We start from the raw sequence: 19,966 nt of genomic DNA, 5'->3' as shown, positions 1-19,966 counted from the left end.
TCTTTCTTGGCTTTACTTATATTTGTCTGTTTTACTTGCCAGAGTGTTTGCTCCTTATTTTCTTCATTAGGATTTGACTTCCAATTTTAAAGGATGCTTTTTTGCCTCCAGTGACCTCCATCACTCTGCTATTTAGCCATGGTGGGATTCTTTTGGTCTTCCTACTGTCTAATTTTGGTTATACATTTAGTACAATGAATGTGTATATAATTACATATAGACATAATGCATAAAATTAGAATAACCACCACTTGTATGGGTTTACTTTTGACACTGAAACAGAGGCAGTTGTTGCCTGTTAAATTGTTTGTCATGTTGTCCATAGAATATGAAAGCAAGTAACACTGGTCTACAATTTTTGAGAGTCGTCTGCTTCAGAGATAAAATGCGCTATTTATTATGTATTTTGATGTGCTGAATTCAAATATGACCATTAAAACAACTGTTTCTAAGATATTTAAGCTTTTACATTTTATGTCTATGTATATTGTGTAGATAGTAGAGTTTTAATCATAAATTGTAAACCTAGGTCTTTTCATGTGTTTATGGTTGCTTTACATGATAATATTTCACCTGTCCTGTTTATGTAACACTTTTTAAAAATCAGCAAAAGGGTTATCTAACTAAAATTTATTATGAAACAAAAGGCAAAAAACTATTATGTACATAGTTTAGTCCTATTCAGTGTCTACTCGGCGCTTCTTGGCTTGTCTCTTGTATTCATTAAATGGAGCATCTCTTGTCACTGTCCAGCAATAGTCTGCAAGCATTGATGGGCTCCATTTGCCCTGATAGCGTTTCTCCATTGTTGCAATGTCCTGGTGAAATCACTCGCCATGCTCGTTGCTCACTGCTCTGCAGTTCGGTGGAAAAAAATCTAGATGAGAGTGCAAAAAATTTATCTTTAGTGACATGTTGCAACCAAGGCTTTTTGTATGCCTTGAGGAGGTTTTCCACCAACAACTTGTAGTTGTCTGCCTTGTTGTTTCCGAGAAAATTTATTGCCACTAACTGGAAGGCTTTCCATGCCGTCTTTTCCTTGGCATGCAGTGCATGGTCAAATGCATCATCTCGAAGAAGTTCACGAATCTGAGGACCCACAAAGACCACCTTCCTTTATCTTAGCTTCACTTAACCTTGGAAATTTTCCACGGAGGTACTTGAAAGCTGCTTGTGTTTTGTCAATGGCCTTGACAAAGTTCTTCATCAGACCCAGCTTGATGTGTAAGGGTGGTAACAAAATCTTCCTTGATTCAACAAGTGGTGGATGCTGAATACTTTCCTCCCAGGCTCCAATGACTGTCGGAGTGGCCAATCTTTCTTGATGTAGTGGGAATCTCTTGCACGACTATCCCATTCGCAGAGAAAACAGCAGTACTTTGTGTATCCAGTCTGCAGACCAAGCAAGAGAGCAACAACCTTCAAATCGCCACAAAGCTGCCACTGATGTTGGTCATAGTTTATGCACCTCAAAAGTTGTTTCATGTTGTCATAGGTTTCCTTCATATGGACTGCATGACCAACTGCAATTGATGGCAAAACATTGCCATTATGCAGTAAAACAGCTTTAAGACTCGTCTTCGATGAATCAGTGAACAGTCTCCACTCATCTGGATCGTGAACGATGTTGAGGGCTGCCATCACGCCATCGATCTTGTTGCAGGCTACAAGATCACCTTCCATGAAGAAGAATGGGACAAGATCCTTTTGACGGTCATGGAACATGGAAACCCTAACATCACTTGCCAGGAGATTCCACTGCTGTAGTCTGGAGCCCAACAGTTCTGCCTTACTCTTGGGTAGTTCCAAATCCCTGACAAGGTCATTCAGTTCACCTTGTGTTATAAGGTGTGGTTCAGAGGAGGAGGATGGGAGAAAATGTGGGTCCTGTGACATTGATGGTTCAGGACCAGAAGTTTCATCCTCTTCCTCTTCCTCGTCTGACTCAAGTGAGAATGATTCTGGTGCATCAGGAACCGGCAGTCCTTCTCCGTGGGGTACTGGGCGTATAGCTGATGGAATGTTTGGATAATGCACAGTCCACTTTTTCTTTGACACACCTTTCCCAACTGGAGGTACCATGCAGAAGTAACAATTGCTGGTATGATCTGTTGGCTCTCTCCAAATCATTGGCACTGCAAAAGGCATAGATTTCCTTTTCCTGTTCAACCACTGGCGAAGATTTGTTGCACAAGTGTTGCAGCATATGTGTGGGGCCCACCTCTTGTCCTGATCTCCAGTTTTGCAGCCAAAATAAAGGTGATAGGCTTTCTTAACCATAGTGGTTATACTGCGCTTTTGTGATGCAAAAGTCACTTAACTTCTGCTATGTTTGTGGTGATCTGCACTGTTCACACAAGTACGAGGCATCTCTGCTCACTTTGGCTAAACAGAAATGTGTCCCTTTGCAAAATCAAACACTGACAAATAAGAGAGCACGACACTGTATGATTTCTAGAGCTGATATAGGGCAATTTGTTCAGCAGAGTGATGTAAGCTTTGTTATGATTGCATCATCCATGACTTCTAGGAATAAAATGATGCAATTCATATCATGTATGACGCAATACCAGCTTCAGATTGCATCATTCATTGTTTTGCCTAAAAAGCAAGTACTGTCCAAACCCAGTCATAGATTTATTCATAGATCCAGTCAAAGATGTATTTTAGTCATTTCTGGTTTAAATTGAGATCCCTTCCCTTTATAACTCACTTATCCTCCGCTATTCCCAAGTCAAGGGTCGTATATACTGACCCAATAGCATAACTTGAAAACTAGAGCCAATCAACAATTTTAAGCATCATTTTCGTTCTCAGTGACCCAGAATTAGTAAAGTTTGACTACATTTATTTCAGAAGCATTTTGGCTGTAGAGCAGTGTAATCAATGTAGACTGACGTGAAATACAAATAATTGGAAACAAAATGTATACCAGTAAAAAGTGATCTGTAGTAGGCTTACCATCTGTTTCTATTATGTTGAAAAATCTTTACCCTTCAATGCAGTTTTTAACAGTGATTTATGGATTTCTAGTTAAAAAGGATCACCATGTTTTCTAGTGAAATGTGAAACCTAGCACCTGTGGCAGCTTAATCAGCACTTTGTTTCTTTCTCATCTCACTCTTTATGACAGTAGTGCTGTGAATTTGAGGACAGAGTTTGACCTTGGTTCTAGGTTAGAAAGGTACTCTAAAGCAAATAAATGGATGGATCTCTTTTTCAAAAATAGCTTAACTGGTTGAATTTTTTATTTCTTTAGATGACAGCACTGAATGCCAGACTGGATCAAAGAAGGAAGAACAAAATGACAAAGAAAAGAAAGATGAAGAGGAAACTCCACTACCTACTTATAGGGCCAAATCGATTGTTGAGAGTTGGGTGTGGGGTAAACAACCAGGTATTATGAATATTTCAGTAATTATTTTTATGGCATTAAGTACTTTACATTGATGGCTAATTGGAACCATTAGAACTATTTGGATCAAATGCATATGTTGATTGCATTTGTCACATTAGCTGAATACTTTTGCTATGCTAAATGATCAGTACCAAAATAGTTAATGATGTTAACATTTAAATTTGTCATCTTTAGGTTTTGGTGTTAACTTCATTAACATGAACAAGGCGAGTTCACACCTCTCTGAGCTTTTGTTTCAGGTGTGTCCAGAGATTTGGACAGACTTTACTACATCAGTATAGTATTGTACCTTGCGCTATGAAGTTAGGTTGTCTCATGTCAACCTATTTGTGCAAGTATCTACATTTAAATTTGTCTCCAACAGACGTAAGCAACCTGTTATGGTGATTGCAGTAAAATCGCTCCCTGAAGGGTGGAGAGCCATGGCTGACCTACTGAGGTCAATGCAGTGGAAGTGTAGATGCTGTATGATCTGTGTTAACCCCAGTAGTCCTCCAGGAGCTGTCCCACATGCCCCATTCCCATTAAATGCTACTGCCCAGGGATCATGGAGACTAGAGGCTACCACCTTCTTTAATCTCCTCCACATATATTTTGAAATACCTTTTCCTGATTGCCCACCTCGCAGCTCTCCCTTGCGGTGTGTAACTGACCATGCTAGTTGCACGCACTAGATGCGTTCCCCTGCCTGGAGTAAACTGGAGGTGTTAGATCTCTTTGGCCTGTGGGGAGAAGATGCCGTGCAGGCACAGCTGCTGATGAGCTGTAGAAGTGTGGATATCTATGAGCAGATTGCATAGAGGATGCTGGCAAAGGGGTATGAGAAGTTTCAGCAGCCGTACCTCATGAAAGCGAAGGAACTATGGCAGGAAGACCAATGTTTAACCTCGTGCTGAGCTGTAGACCTGCTGCTTTTACAATGAACTGCATGCCATTCTTGGTGGAGACTCTACCAGCGCCCCACAGACTGCTCTGGATATTTCAGAAGAGCCCAAGATGTAGACCCCTGCCATGAACAGCGGGGAGGACGAGGAAGAAAAGGAGGGGAGGAGACTCACCAGTATGTCCAGTGATGTCACAAGCCATGACCTCTTTGAAACTTCACCACCATGTAGCTAAACCCATCAGCCCAACGCTGATGATGCTGATGAAGAGAAAGAGACCTTGGGTAAGTTTTTGTGTATGCATTTTCCCTTACAATCTTTAAATTTAAAGATGGCACTGGGCACATAGCCACTTGTGTCATGACACAGGTGTTGTTTTTTCATTGCTTTACTCATATGGGAAGAGGTAGCATTACAGCAAACAGAGGTGGATGTGGTATGTGCTTTTCACTCCCCTGTTGGGTTATGCAGGGGGCAACGGGGAGCAGATTGTTTATGTACATAAGGACGCCCCTTGTAGCCTCCTGAGAGAGCTCAATGAAACTTTCATGGAGATAACCTTCAATCCTTTCCCAAAGGTTTCAACGGATGGCTGATTTTGCTTTCTTTCTCTGTGGTAGTCTACTTTCCCTGGCCACCCTGTGGTGAGTTTGGCTGGCCCCATTGCAGTAAACAGGCTAGCAGCAGCTGAACCCTTTGCTGTTGTAACCCACAGGAATGAGATCTGCTAAAATCACCATCGTCTGGAACATTCATGCCAATATTCAGTGCCATTTCCCTATATCTAGGGCCCTACCAAATTCATGGCCATGAAAAACATGTCATGGACCTTGAAATCTGGTCAACTCCTGTGAAATCTGGTCTTTTGGGTGCTTTTACCCTATACTATACTGATTTCACAGGGGAGATCAGTGTTTCTCAAATTGGGGGTCCTGACCGAAAAGGGAATTGCAGGGGGTTACAGAGTTATTTTAGGAGGGTTGTGGTATTGCCACCCTTCTGTGCTGCCTTCAGAGCTGGGCAGCCAGAGCGCGGCAGCTGTTGGCTGGGCGCCCAGCTTTGAATACCATGCCACCCTTACTTCTGCGCTGCTGCCTTCAGAGCTGGGCAGCTGGAGAGTGACAGCTGCTGACTGAGGGCTTGCTTCTGCTTCTGCGCTGCTGCTGGCGGTGGCTCTGTCTTCAGAGCTGGGATCCCGGCTAGAAGCCGCCACTTTCCAGCTTCCCAGCTCTGAAGGCAGTGCCGCTGCTAGCAGAAGCTCAGAAGTAAGGGAAAGACCCCTTTCCCCCACAACTCCTTTTTGGGTCAGGATCCCTACAATTATAGCACAATGACATTTCAGATTTGAATAGATGAAATCGCTAAATTTATTATTTTAAAAATTCTATGATCGTGAAATTGACCAAAATGGACCATGAATTTGGTAGGACCCTACCTATACCCATAGAATAGAGACCAAAATTTTGTTTAATTCAACCAGAGTTTCTTGTTTCTGGTGGGCTGCACTCACTGTAGCTGGAACTGGAGAGCAGTGCTGTGCAGAGGTGCTTCAAAGCTGATGTGTCAATAAGTATGTCTTACTAAATGTTACGGGAATAAAGTAAGGGAGTTTTGAAGCTGATCTTTCCCTTTCTGTTGTGAATGTAAGTCCAATGATACCTCCCTTTTTTTTTTTTTAAATCAGCAGCAACTGCTTTTTCAGCCTTGTGGGATGTCCCCTGATGAGGAGACAGAGGAGGACTAAGGAGGACATGTTTAGTGAAATCCTGCAAGCCAGTGCTGCATCTGACTGAGCAAAAGACCTTGAGAGCCCTCATGGCAGACAACAGGGAAAAGGACAGAGCAGACAGAAGAGAGGCCCAAGAAAAGGAGAGGAAGATGTACCAGGACATTATGGATCTTCTCAATCGGCAAACACAAATGCTGTAGGTCCGAGTTGACCTACAAGTCCAAATACCCAGACTCCTCACCCTTTGCAGTCCTTAGAGAACTCCGTGGTAGCAGCTCCTTACTCCCCCTGCGTTCTTCACTCCTCCCTCTCTAAGCCTGGGGAAAACAACAGCTTCACATACACCAACCATGGTTCTCACACATCAGTGTATGTTAAGCTACAACAGATTATGTGCACTGAAATGGGTAGAAGTGTTTGCTCCCTTTCCAATTTCATTCTCCCATTAATTTACGTTTACAGTTTATATTATATTGCTGCTTGTTTTGCACGTTGTTTTTCTCCAGTTTTTGCTATTCAATAAATTTTCATTTTTTGAAAATAAAATCTTTATTATTTCACACCATTTATTGTTGAAGGCACAAAGTTTTCAGAGCACCCAGTACTTATGAATTCTGTGGTGCTCTACATTTACAGGTTCAAGAAAACACCCAGTCATATTTATAAATGTAAAGCAAGCACCACATAATTCAAAGCTTTAGTAACAAATATCATCTAAAATGTTTATAAATGTACAGCAAGTGCTATGCAATTTCTAGTACAACCCAAAACTTCAGGCCCGGAGAATAATCCAGCACAGAACCCTATTACAGCTGACTATTAAAGTTTTCTTTCAAACCACCCTCAACTGCTCAGCCCCATGTTGAACTCATGTGTTTGGTTGCTCAGTCAGCAGAGAGCTGCTCCACCTCCGCCCTCCCATGATATACAAACTTTGGCATCTGTACACCGATGTAGCTTGTGTTGACCAAAGTTTGTAGAGCATGGTCTTTGTAATCTAAAATGAGAGTAGGATCCTAAAGCAAGGAGAAAGAGGTAGAGGGATGTGTGTTTAAAATTTTCTTGGTACGGTAGTGGACTAAAGAATGAGATCTTCCTAATCCATGCTTTAGTCCTCATTATAGCAGAGTGAGAACTCTGCTGTAGTTAATGTTAATATGTTAAGGCTTGTCTACAAAATGGAGCTTTGCTAGAATAGCTGTTGTGCTTTAAAATCATACTCTAATGCAATTCAGCTTTCAAGTGTAGATAAGTCTTTAGACTATACCTACTCCTTGTTATGCACATTATTATTGAGCTGTAGTATCCGTGGCTCTAAAGTGAATTAAAACATACTTTTATCTAATATACACAAAGCTAAAAATAACAACTACCTTTCAGGAGTCCTGCCAATTTTTGTGGCTTTACAATTGCTTTTTTTTTTCTTAAATTACTTTGCTCTTGTTACTGTGTGGAAGACCCTACAGAAATGGGAGAAACTGACTACGTTTTCAAATAGCTAGCCTTCAACCACACAAAGTTGTCAAGTGCACAGGCACCCAAACTGAAAAGTAGAACTTTTCCCTCTGCTATATTTTATAGTGGTTAGGACACTAGCTTAGGACTTTGGAATTTAGTTCCCTGCTCTGCCACAAACTTCCTGATGACCTTGGACAAGGCATGTAGTGCCTCAGTTCCTCATCTGTAAAATGGGGATAATAGCACTTAAAGATTGCAAAGTGCTTAAAAATCTAGTAATGAAAAGATTTATTTAAGAAATAAATGGTATTCTGTGCAACAGTAGCCAAAATTTCAAAAAAAAATTCAACTGCTAATATGCAGTGGGAAACTTGGAGTTCGGAGCCTGTTTCAAGCATGGAGATATTTAACAATTGTTATTAAAGAGGGGTTTAAGGTCAGTCTCTTCACTTCTCACAAAATCAGTCAAGTTTACTGTGTTGTCAGTGAGCCTTTGCCAATAGTTACACTCAATTTTACGATGCACCATTTACATTATAAAACCATTTGTAAGCATTTACAACTGGTGCAATAATATAGCCCCCCTCCCCCCCCCCCAATCCTGCCAAAGATGTGCACAGGTAGACCCCGTGAACCCGTGCAAGGCCAGTCAGTGCTGATGCAGGGGACCGCCTGTATGTGTAACTTCACAGGACTGAGACCGTATTTACTAAGAGTATAGATGGAAAATGCCTTTTTATGAATGTCTTAGGGGAGTAGTGCTCTTGGCTTCGATCTTACTGGCACAGGCCTGAGTAGGGGAGAAACAGTTTGTGCCTGTTTGTCATTTACATTAAAGCCCTTTACTCTGCCAGAACAGCAGGTAAATTAGAATAAGCCCTTTTGTCAGGTTTTTGGGGCAGCAATGATAGATACATATTCGTACAGAACAATGAAGCCCTTCTGATTAGGGTTTTTGGTTGTTACCATAGTATAAATCTTAGACATTTGTGGTAATGACATGCAAATTTGACTACTCAGTGGCTTCTTACTCTGTTTCCATTTTACATTCAGTCCTTACTAATCTAAGTTTGAGAGAAGAGCATTTCTAGCTGCCTTTTGCCTTGCTTTCCCTTGGAAAAAATCCTAATTTTATGATTTACTAACCCACCCTAATTTTTGTATCGCTTCTCCTTAAAACCTTAGCTTTCATTTATTTTCTAAATTGCAGTTTTTTTTTGGTAATGTTTGTTGAGGGTCCAGTGATGCAAAGGTGTGTATATATAAGTGCAGCTTCTCTCTTTCCTGGACATGAAATAGGAAAATAACATGCTCTACAGTGGTACAAAACCTCTTTTGGGTTGGAGAAGTAGCCTTTTAATCTTGTATTGCTTTATTTATACATTGTCCTCTTTCATTCTTGGTACCCTTCCTTTTCTTCAGTCTATTTTGTGCGAGAGCGTGGTGATGGTGGTGTCCCCTGAGTGATAGCATTAATCTGCAGAGTCCTGCAGTGCGGTTAGTTATTAAAGGAGTTGGAAAAACTACAGTGGTTATAGTGCCTTAAAGTCACTAAATGAATCCTGAATAAGGGCACAGCTACACTTGCAGATGTAGGGCGCTTTGAGTTAAACCAGCCTTCGTAGAGCGCAGTAGGAAAAGCGCTGCAGTCCAAACTGACAGCTTCAAGCGCACTGGCGTGGCCACATTTGCAGCACTTGCAGCAGCATTGGGAGCGGTGCATTATGGGCAGCTATCCCAGCATGCAAGTGACTGCAACATGCTTTTCAAATGGGGTGGGGAGTAGTGTGATAGGGTGTGTGTTTTGTGGGGGGGAGAGAGAGTGGGTTTCGGTGGGTTGAGAGCATGTCACCATTCTGTCTTGTAAGTTCAGACAGCAGCAGACACCCCCCACACCTCTTTCTTTCACACACAGCATTCCACACTAATGGTTGCTTTGTCTCAGCCGGCTGTCAGAAACGGAGCTTTCAAACGCAAGCTCAAAACAATGAGAAGAGTGGCCACTTGACTTAAGGGGATTATGGGACCTCTCCGGAGGCTGATCAGAGTGCAGTAATGCAACACCTCGTCCTCACTGGTGCTGCGGGGGTGCAGCAAACGTTATTCCACTCGCCGAGGTGGAGTACCAGCAGTGCTGTAGCCGTGGAGTCAGAGCTCTCTACGTGACTTGCCAGTGTGGATGGATAGTGAGTTAGTGCCCCCAGGGCTCCTTTATTGCACTGTAACTCGCAAGTGTAGCCAAGCCCTAAGAATACATATAATGCACTAAAAAAATGCATTTTCTAAACAATTTTTTAGAAATCCTGTCAGTTTTCAGTGTTTCCATCCAGCAAATGATGGTAATGTCTGAATTCAATTAGAGGCTTTATATGGCCTTAACTCACAATTCATGTATCTAACCTAAACTTTAACTTAAATTGCCCAGCTGCCTACATAGTGGTGCTCACAAGAGTGTGGCTGTGTTTAATAAACTTTTTAGCACACTTGATATATATTAGCCTATTGCTAACTTACTGTTCTTAAATGGATGTAGTGAACAGAGTACTGTAGCTACAGTTTATTGCCCTCTGCTTGTCCTTGTCTTCGTAAGAATATTTATATTTTAATTTTAGAAAAATGTGATGAAGAGCTACATAGTCAAATTAATTAGACACTGTTTACCTTCAAACCTGTTTTCAGGTACTTACATAATACTTGAATAATAATGGGTTATATAGCCCATTACTGTTCTAAGTCCAAAAGTTCAACTTTTCTCCTGAAGTTAAATGCCATTTCAATTTGTAGAAAAAAGTATAAAGCATGCTTTAAGAAAAAGGTTGAAGAAATAAAGCTACAGTCAGTAAGCTAAACTAAGCTATTTTTATTTGCTTTAAATGTAGTTCTTCTGTACATTTACTTGATGTCATCTGACATTAGTCAGTGTTTTCTCTTATAAAACAAAAGCAAAAATTTTGATACAACACTTATACATGTAAAAGCTCAGTTATAAAAGTCAGGAAAAAAGTCCCTAATTCAGTCACGTTACATTTTATTAAAGCATGAAATGCTACATATACACAAGGATGGAATTACTTTATTCCAGTTCCATTCAGTTTTTGAAATCGGCTGTATAGTTCACATTTTAAATGATTTGAAGCAGAAATACTACTTTTCTATTTATGACTTTATTTTTTTAACATCCTTCAGTAGCATAAAATAGAAAAGATAGGAATAAGCAGTAGCATATTAACTTTAAATGAACAAGAAATTTATAAATAAAATAAAACTGATAGCTTCCTTGTGTAGTCAAAACTAGTTTGTACCAGCAGTGACTTAAGTCAAGTGTTTGTAAGCCATTGTTTTCTACACAGGACTCCAGGGGATTTAAGGTGTATGGGGGCAAGTTTGCTGTTTTTAGATACTAATGTGTCTTGTTTTCTGGTACTGCTAGTAAAGCTAATTGCATCAGGAAGTCACTTTAGAGGTAGTGCCCACTGGGGAAGATGAGAATTACCAGAATGGATTCAGTGAGATATTGTAGATACACGTTGTAGCAACAGTTTGCAAATCTTTCTGAATTATGAGGAAAATTTTGTGGAAGTTCCATGCTTTATGGGTTGTTAGTACTGAGTTAATGGACTAAGTCAGAATACCTTATCTACATACAAAATTGTTACCAAAAAATCTGTAATTAAATAATATATCCTTTTATAACCACCTTTAAAATTATAGTAAAAAGGATAATTAATAGGAAAAATATTGCTCACTTAATATTCCTTCTTTAGGAGAATGAATTTTGTTAGGCTAAGATTCAGAAATACAGATGAGTGGAAGGATGAAGGTCTGTGAGTGCCCACTCTTTCCTTTCCTCACTTATACCCTTACCCCCTGAAGCAAACAAAAACACCCTACCATATTATTGCGGGAAACTAGTAATGCCTTGCAGTCCACTTTATCCTAATGGATGATAATTGCTCAGTGTTCCTGAAGAAGTGAAAAGAAAATGTTCTGTGGAAAATGTTCATGTTAACAAGACTTGTCTTATTTAAGCATTTAATCCCATTTATATCTCAAGACAACTGGTATCCAAGTACCTGTCCAGTTTTTCTTGAATTCCAGTAAGGGAAACTCAGCCATTACCTATAAGAATGGAAAATCCGAAGCTTGGTTACCCTTGAGAAAAAATGTCCCTGTTCTGTTTAAATTAAACTTATTATTTAATATGTATTTGCAAGTGTAGTCATGTGTTGCTGCTACGTTCTTAAAATAGATTTTTGCCCAGGTTTGTCTGATCTTTTGGATACGTATAGGTTAAAATGTACCCCCGTCATATACGCTGTAGGTTCCTTTGCTAAACTTGGCAATTCAACAAAAGTTCTCAAACCTCTTCATATTTTAGTGTTTTTTAAGAGAAACTGCCCCTGTGATACTTGTTGTGGTGGGATCTGGTCTTCCTCCTGGTGCTTGGGGAACGGAAGTGACCTCCAGTTCTCCTCTGTGGTCACTTCCATAAATTTATCACTTATATACTTTCATTGTTTTTGTGTCATTTGGAATAGAAGGACTTTTTTCCTCTGACAACTTATATCTATTTTTTTGCTCTTGGAGGTCGCTTTAAGGCTTGCCCCAATTTATTTAATTGTTGTCAATTGCTAGGAATTATGAATGACCCATTAATTGAATATTACTCTGTAGACCTGCTGAGTCCGGCACTCGATGCCATATTTATATAGATCCTATGTCCCAGGTCAAGAATCATAAAGTAGTGGCTATTCCCTAAGTATATGGCAGGCTGCAGAAGTGCTTAACACTTGTATTGAAAGAATAAATGGATTTTCCCAAATGTAGGAGTCATTTACTGATGCTTACAAGGAAATCTAAATGAGTTCCCTTCCATGTTGTATCACAACCAGAACTCCTGTGAGCATGTGCTTTATTCTTCTTCCATGACCATTAAAGGAAGGGTAGGTGGGTTGTAGTTAAAAGTATATGGGAAAGTTAGGTCAGGGCATGATTAAATCTGCATATTTAAATCAGCTGTCAAAAAGGCCACAGTTAATAAAATCATCTTAGTAAAATGCAGAAGGGTTATTCTTGGATGGCTATTTTTAATTCACTGCTGCATCTCTGAGTTAGCCTTTGGAAGCTGATAGGATTTTCTGTTGGGGAGGGTAAGGAGAATACTGATTTTACCTCTTCAGATTGTTTACGAGAGGCAGCAAGTAAAGCTGACATGCCAATCTCAAACAAGTAGTTCTGTTATGATACTCTGAAATACAGAAGGCCATGCACTACAAGATGTTCCCTCTTTGTTTTTGTTTACAAAATAAAGGTTGGGATGCTATGGTTACATCAGTAAGTAGCCAGGCGCACAGTCTGTGCATCTCACTTCACAATATTTTTACACTTTCTGTGTTTTGCAGCAGCTTTTATTTTGGTTTTCTTGATTAATGTAGAAGTTTCACATCTTGTAAATCGCCTGCAGTATATGGTATATTTCGTGAAAGAAAATTTGTAGAGCACGTTTCTAAGGGGACATTTGACGAGGTGTGAGTTGCATAATGGTTAGTATTTAAAGAAGATGGGGTATTTTCCCTTATTTTTCTTTAGTTATAAGATCTAATTATAGGTGATTATAATTCAGGTTGCTTCTGGTTTTTTGGTTTACTTGTAATTTTAAAAAGGTATTAAAGATGCCAGGATCCAGGGCTAGGAGCATTTTCATGTCTAAATAAATAATGGAGATGAATACATGCAAAATATTTTTTGGGGGGGGGGGGGGGAAGAGTGAGGGAATTGAATATACCCACAATGGAAAGGAAAAACCTGAATAGATAATGCTGAAAATGAGGATGGGGTGATAGCGGACAGAAAATTAGACATGAATTTGCAATGTGATATGGCTGCAGAAATGATCATTTGAATTTGCTGCTACGTGTGCAAAGACATCTCACAAAAGAGAGGCAGTCCATAAAATGTACTGCAAAGACCTGAATTTACAGGGCGATGATACTGAATGAGTGTCATGTAACTGTTACGACTGTAATGTGAGAGGTGTGCTAGATGTATATTGGAAAAGGACAACAAAAATAATTAGGGGTATGGAATGGCTTCCGAATGAGGAGAGATTAATAAAACTGGAACTTTTCAGCTTGGAAAAGACACGATTAAGGGGGGATATGATAGAGGTCTATAAAATCATGACTAATGTGGAGAAAGTAAATAAGGAAGTGTTACGTACTCCTCATAACAAGAACTAGGGGTCACTAAATTAATAGGCAGCAGATTTAAAACAAACAAAAGTATTTCTTCACACAATGCATAGTCAGCCTGTGGAACTCTTTGCCAGAGGATGTTATAAAGGCCAAGACTATAACAGGGTTCAAAAAAGAACTAGGTATGTTCCTTCAGGATAGGTCCACCGATGACTATTAGCCAGGGTGGGCAGGAATGGTGTCCCTAGCCTCTGTTTGCCAGAAGCTGGGAATGGGCGAAAGGAGGGGATCACTTGATGATTACCTGTTTTGTTCATTCCCTCTGGGGCATTTGGCATTGGCCACTGTCGGAAGACAGGATACTGGGCTAGATGGACCTTTGGTCTGACTCAGTAAAGCCGTTCTTATGAATGTTTTGTGAAATGGGGTTCCCCAAACTGCAGATGTAGTTCTGTTAGCACTGTTGTTCACTGCTGTTCACAAACACCATTGCACTGTGGGTGAGGAGTTCTTCTGTGTCATAAGCTGGATTCAAATACTCATAAATTTGTTAAAACAAAATACTTATGTTTGTTACTATGAGCTAGGTAACTGGCCAGGCTGGAGAATATTACGGGTGCTGTAATTTAGAGAGAAGCAGTGTGAGATGGCCTTTAGTGATCAGACAGTTGATAGAAAGGAAGCCTGCTAAGAAACTTTTTATAACCTTTACTGAAATTTGCCATAGTAATTAAGCATGCTTATAATTGTATTTAAAATATATTTACAGTATGCGTGTTCCTTTCCCCTACTCCCTTGTCATTAGATTGTGAGCTCCTTGAGCCATTGACCTTGCCTTTTCTGTTTGGACAGCTCCGAACTCTTTGAGTGATACAGCGTAGCACACATTCAGTCTCTAAACATGTTTTGTTTGGCAGTGTTCTCAAGATGTGCTTTAATTTCTAACACTTCTTGTTTTGTAAGCTCAGCAGCCCTTGGCAGTGATCCTGGAGCTTCTGAGAGTTGCTTTATAAATACTAAGAAACATAAGATAACGTATATCAGGACATAAAATGCAAGCAACAGACCTTATATAAGGCTTTTGGCTGCACATAAGAGCTCTGTCCACAAGGTCTGCTAGATGATAGAAATTTGCTGTCAAAGTGGTTTATTTAGAACACTTAAATACTTTATACCACATATTGAGACTACATTAATGAACTATTAAGATTCAGATTTATTTACACAAGTAAGAAAATAGTTTTCCATAATAACCTTATCTTTGCTGTTATACATATCTGTTACTGAAGTGTGTGTATGTAAGAAGACAAGTGAGTTTTATGGAGTAAAGTCAGATTTAGCTGTAATAACAGTAGTAGTAGTAGTATATTCTTAGAATATACTTGCATAGGGCACAGGACATACTTTAAACGGTGCTGTTTTTTGCATTTTTTTAAAATTGCAAACTGAAAAATAGTTGTCTTTGTCGTACTAACTTTTGAGATTTAGAATGCTTGGTCGCCTCAGATTGTTCAGTTTACCTGTTTTCATATTTGTGAACTCGGTTACATGTTGTGTTCATCTTGCTGTCTCACAGTAGTAATACTTTCTGCCATGTTTCTTTTAGATGTGAATGAGTTGAAAGAGTGCCTGTATGTGCTGGTGAAGGAACAGCAAGTTCTGGCCACACAAACTGCCACGACAACTCTTTCGGCTCTGCGGCTGAAGCAGAGGCTAGTTGTCCTGGAACGATATTTCATTGCATTGAACAGAACTGTTCTTCAGGAGAATGTCAAGGTTAAGTGGAAAAGCAGTAGTATTCCTCTGCCTGCTGCGGACAAGAAAAGGTAATGAGATCAGGACAAGCAGGTTGCTCTAGTGCTAGATCAATTTAAAACAGATGTTAGTCATCTTTTTGTGACTTCACTAATGTGGGAGACCTTAGAACTCGTTTATTTTTCCTTCTGGGCTTACATTCAATACCTCTGGTGCTTGTATTATCTTTGAGACAGTGGCTTTGGTCCTTGGTTGACACTTAAATATTGCCCCATGTTTCCAATACATCATGTTCCTATGGCAGAAACTTCCTATAAGCTGTCATGCTATTTTCACCAAGATGTTTCTTGTATGTCATTCTAGCTAGCTATGGTCAGGCCTGCTTCAGAATTTACGTCAAGGGAGATCATATGACTGTAATGACATTAGTAGCTGTGTTGTTAGAATATACTTACATACACAGGGCACAGGACACACTTTAAACAGTGCCTGAAAAATAGTTTTCCTTGTCCTGCATTATCTTGATACGGGCAAAAAATGATAAAAGGGAGTAGCTGCAGATATGGCAAAGAAAACAATAACTGAACAAGAAATAGTGGGTAGATATAAATGTACATGAATTCCTAATATGCTTCTCTATTTGTAAGTTTTTGTACTTAGAATGCAGTTACTTTTCTGCTGTAAATAAACTTGCTAATTCTAGTTCACAGGCAAGGTGTAAGTGAAGGGAAGGGGCATGCTGTATTTGATCAAGAGTGTGAGGCAGTTCAAGTTGAAATTCCTTTGTTAGTGCTGACAGCCTTTATTTGATTAATTTCTATACTCCTCTGCAAGAATGTCTTTAAAGGAAAGAGTACTTATGAGTGATCTAGCAATGATGATGCGCCAATGTCTGGCTGTTTCTATTCCTTGAAGAAATCTTTTGGCCTCAGACATGACTTAAGTAGACCAATACTTTTTAAAAAATCATTCTGTTGAAATTTCAGTATAAAAAATTTAACCTTTTTATTGGGGCAGCAAACCAAAGCAGTCCAAATCCCTGATGTGCAACCAAAAGGAAGGACAAGATTGTCATTCTTTCTGAGAGAAACAGTGGGATAGGGGGAGGTTGCTCATTCTGCAAGTAGAAGGTGAAACTTCTTTATTTTAATGTGATTTCACAAATAAAAATAAAAAGGTTAGTGAATGCTATTAAGAAAAATTAAATGTATGCTTCCTCTTTCTGCAACCCATTATTGAACTTGCAAATAAAAGCATTGTTAATATGACCCTCATTAAAAAAGTTAATTGGAAAAGAGATTACAAAACTGTTAGAGCTTAGCATCAATAATTTGAGGGAGAGACTCCGTAGGAGAAAGAGCTGTTGGGTACAGATTAATGCAGGTGTATCAGAGCCAGGTTGAATATAGTGCTGGACAGAAGAATATCCCAGATGCAACATCATAGCTGCAGCCCTGAACATGACTGCAGGAGGACCATTCAAAAGCATGTGCTGTTGTAGAAAGCTTATTTTAATAGCTGTCTTTCAGTGGCATTCTTAAGGTGTGAACAGTCATGTCAAAATATGTACGAATCCTGGTATTAAAAGTGTAAGACAAAAGTTACAGCTGGGTTTGCAAGAAAACTAAAACTGTTTGGAAAATAGATTGAAGCAGACTGTAAATGCAACACCATACACTTAGCAGAAATATGATTGTGTACATAGAATTACAAAATCACTAAGGGATATTTAACACATTAAAATATTTTAATCTGTAATGCTTTAGGAATTTAAAAATGAACATATACAATTTTTACTTACTTTTCATCATTTATGCTGTTACCTTTATTGAATTAACTGGGATAATAACCCTAGTCACTTTCATTTATTGTATCAATTTCAACTTGTAGTTCTTTTGCATGAGTACAGTAGTGTTGAGCTTCTGATATTTTTATAAAAAGAACCAAAACACTTCAATATTTTTATTCATAGTGGCTTTTGAAAATCACCTTGATAATAAGAGCCCACATTTGGGGTTCTAAGGTAAATTCTTTTGAAAGATGTTCTGTCATAGAACATACTAGCTCTGAGAAAATCTTCAGGATAATGACAGTTTCACATGACACGAGTCTTCTCACTAGTTGGTTAACACTAACTCTACATTGGTCACAAAACTGAACAAGTACAACTTTTTTAGCCTCAGTTTTCTGTAAGGAGGCCTAAAACTAGAGCTTTCTTATCAACAATAGTGGTAAGATTTAGGAACAGGCAACACACGAGATATCAGTCTTGCTTCTGACTTATTTTAAACCAAGGTTCTTGGAGGATGGGGTTGATCTTTTTGGACAATGGAAACGAATCTTGGCTCTTAACATTTAAGAGCATTAACTTTCTCTAAGAAAGGATTTTTAATTTTTTAATTTTCTTGTCTTAGTCCCAGACCTGTAGGCAAAGGTGTAGAAGGACTTGCACGAGTGGGATCCAGAGCAGCACTTTCATTTGCATTTGCATTCCTTCGCAGAGCTTGGAGATCAGGTACAGTCCATTTTGCAATCTTATGTTTACCTTATTTTGTATAATTACATGCACAAACTAGGTTTAAAAGAACATTCTTAAGGTCACAAAGCTGAGCCAGAGAGAGATTGAGGTAAAAAGTCCATTAATGTTGGGTGCCCAATTTGAGACATCTAGGACCTGATTTTTCAGAGTAATTAGCATTATGCAGCACTTCATATGTGCAAGGGATAGATCCCATTTAATTCAGTTGCTATTTATGAGTAGTCAGCACTTCTGCAAATCAGGCTCCAGGGTCTCGAGTCAGCACTCAGAAAATGAAGAACACCCAATTAATAACTATGGTTTAAGTGACTTTGTCCAGCATACCATAGAATTCTGTGGCAGAGGAAGAGATAGAATCCAGTTCTCCAGGGCAGCATTCAACTGCCTTAATAATAATCCATCATTTTCCTTCAAAAAGGTGTAGTGATGTCCTTCTGCTCTGCTTTCTGTTTCTCTGCCCACCTCCAGAGAGGGAGCTAATAGCTCTGAACCTATATGCAGCCCACTAGCCTGGACATAATCTTTATTCAGCTTGATTAAAAGTAACTGTTTTTAGGGTGCAGGTGATGAATGAAAAAGTTAAATGCTAAAACTTTGTGTCTAGAATAAAAAATAATGGGACAGGCTGGCAGGGAAACTGATGAGACTCCTATTGATGCCTATGATTTAGGAATAACTAGACCTACTGTGTGGTTGTGATGGTTAGCTATACAGCTCCTTAAAATTCCAGTCAACATTATTCTGTGAAAATTAATCCATAATATATATATACTTTATACACTTACCAGTTTTGGCGGCTTGTAATTGCTTTTTCTAAAGTTCATACTCAGAATGATTTTGAGAAAATACTGATGTACCCTTAGTTAGCTATCTAGTACATATTGTAAGGTAACTGATATGTTATCTTGACTGGTAGGTGAGGATGCAGACCTTTGCAGTGAATTGTTACAAGAATCTCTTGATGCACTACGAGCACTACCAGAAGCATCCCTTTTTGATGAAGGGACTGTATCATCTGTATGGTTGGAAGTTGTGGAGAGAGCTACTAAATTCCTAAGGTCTGTTGTGACCGGGTAAGTGGTTTTTGTGGTTGGTTTGTTTGAATTGGCATTGAAGGGCGAGTCTGAATTTTTAACAACTGATGGCTAAGCAAAAATAGTTTCTGGTAAATTGAGCGCTACATAGAGTAGTTTCCTTTTCTGAGACCCTGGCATCAAGCAACTCGTAGACAGACAGGTGTGTGTGTGTGTGTAGAGAGAGAGAGAGCGCGAACGTACCACTTGCTTGATGTGGGCTGTCTCTCTAGAGTATCGCTATCTCAAAATGACCTTGTTTTTCATAATTTTCAAAGAAAATTGCTCAGATGTACTGTGCTTAGGTAACTTAAATGGACTATGTTTAATGTTCAGACTTGGCATAGATATATAATCTTTAATGAGATGTTATGTAAAAGTGAATGAGAATTGCATACTGAACAATACGTTCTCCTTTTTAGTTTAAATTGTACAAAAATATTGAGTTTAAATTGCACTTGAACACATATTCAAATGAACACACATGATCCAGCTTGCATCTTAATTTTATAGAAAATGTTGAAATGGGAAAGCAATGTTAATACAAAACTAATACTACAGACCCGGACTAAAAACTTCTGCCAACACAGCTATGTCGCTCAGGACTGGGATCCTGGGATCCACACAGTAGGTGTGTGGCAGGTCTCCAAAAAGGGCCGTATTTTCGGAGTTGAATGTATCCGACATATACACACCCACATCATATATAATCTGAAAGTTTATTTTATGTACGTTTTGAGGAGGTATGATGTGGCACTGTCAAGTGGTTCTGTAAAACTGTGGTTGAGGTGTTTTTTGCACAGTTCCAGAAACGCTGCAACATGACTGTGACTGACTACAGTTTTTACTGTTTAAATTAATTTGAACACCTTAACGTGGTGGTTATTGGTCAAAGCTACCAAACAACAATGTATTA

The 19,966-nt window shown here is 39.2% G+C and overlaps 1 protein-coding gene across 4 annotated transcripts in view; it reads left to right on the top strand.

The window, feature by feature from the left end:
- Positions 1-19,966, top strand: part of HERC2 (HECT and RLD domain containing E3 ubiquitin protein ligase 2) — a 201,145-nt gene that overhangs the window by 25,318 nt on the left and 155,861 nt on the right. For 3 of the 4 annotated variants that reach the window (XM_039525659.1, XM_039525678.1, XM_039525672.1), the window contains 4 exons: positions 3,260-3,397; positions 15,290-15,509; positions 17,853-17,953; positions 18,894-19,050. In XM_039525659.1, the coding sequence (XP_039381593.1) occupies positions 3,260-3,397; positions 15,290-15,509; positions 17,853-17,953; positions 18,894-19,050 (616 nt within the window). The remainder of the gene's footprint in view (positions 1-3,259; positions 3,398-15,289; positions 15,510-17,852; positions 17,954-18,893; positions 19,051-19,966) is intronic. The other variant, XM_039525664.1, reaches the window with a different exon arrangement.

Source organism: Mauremys reevesii, linkage group 1 (assembly GCF_016161935.1).
Source record: "Mauremys reevesii isolate NIE-2019 linkage group 1, ASM1616193v1, whole genome shotgun sequence".
Classification (NCBI taxonomy): Eukaryota; Metazoa; Chordata; order Testudines; family Geoemydidae; genus Mauremys; species Mauremys reevesii.
The sequence above is the reverse complement of the archived record's forward strand: the minus strand, read 5'-3'. Positions and strand labels throughout refer to the sequence as shown.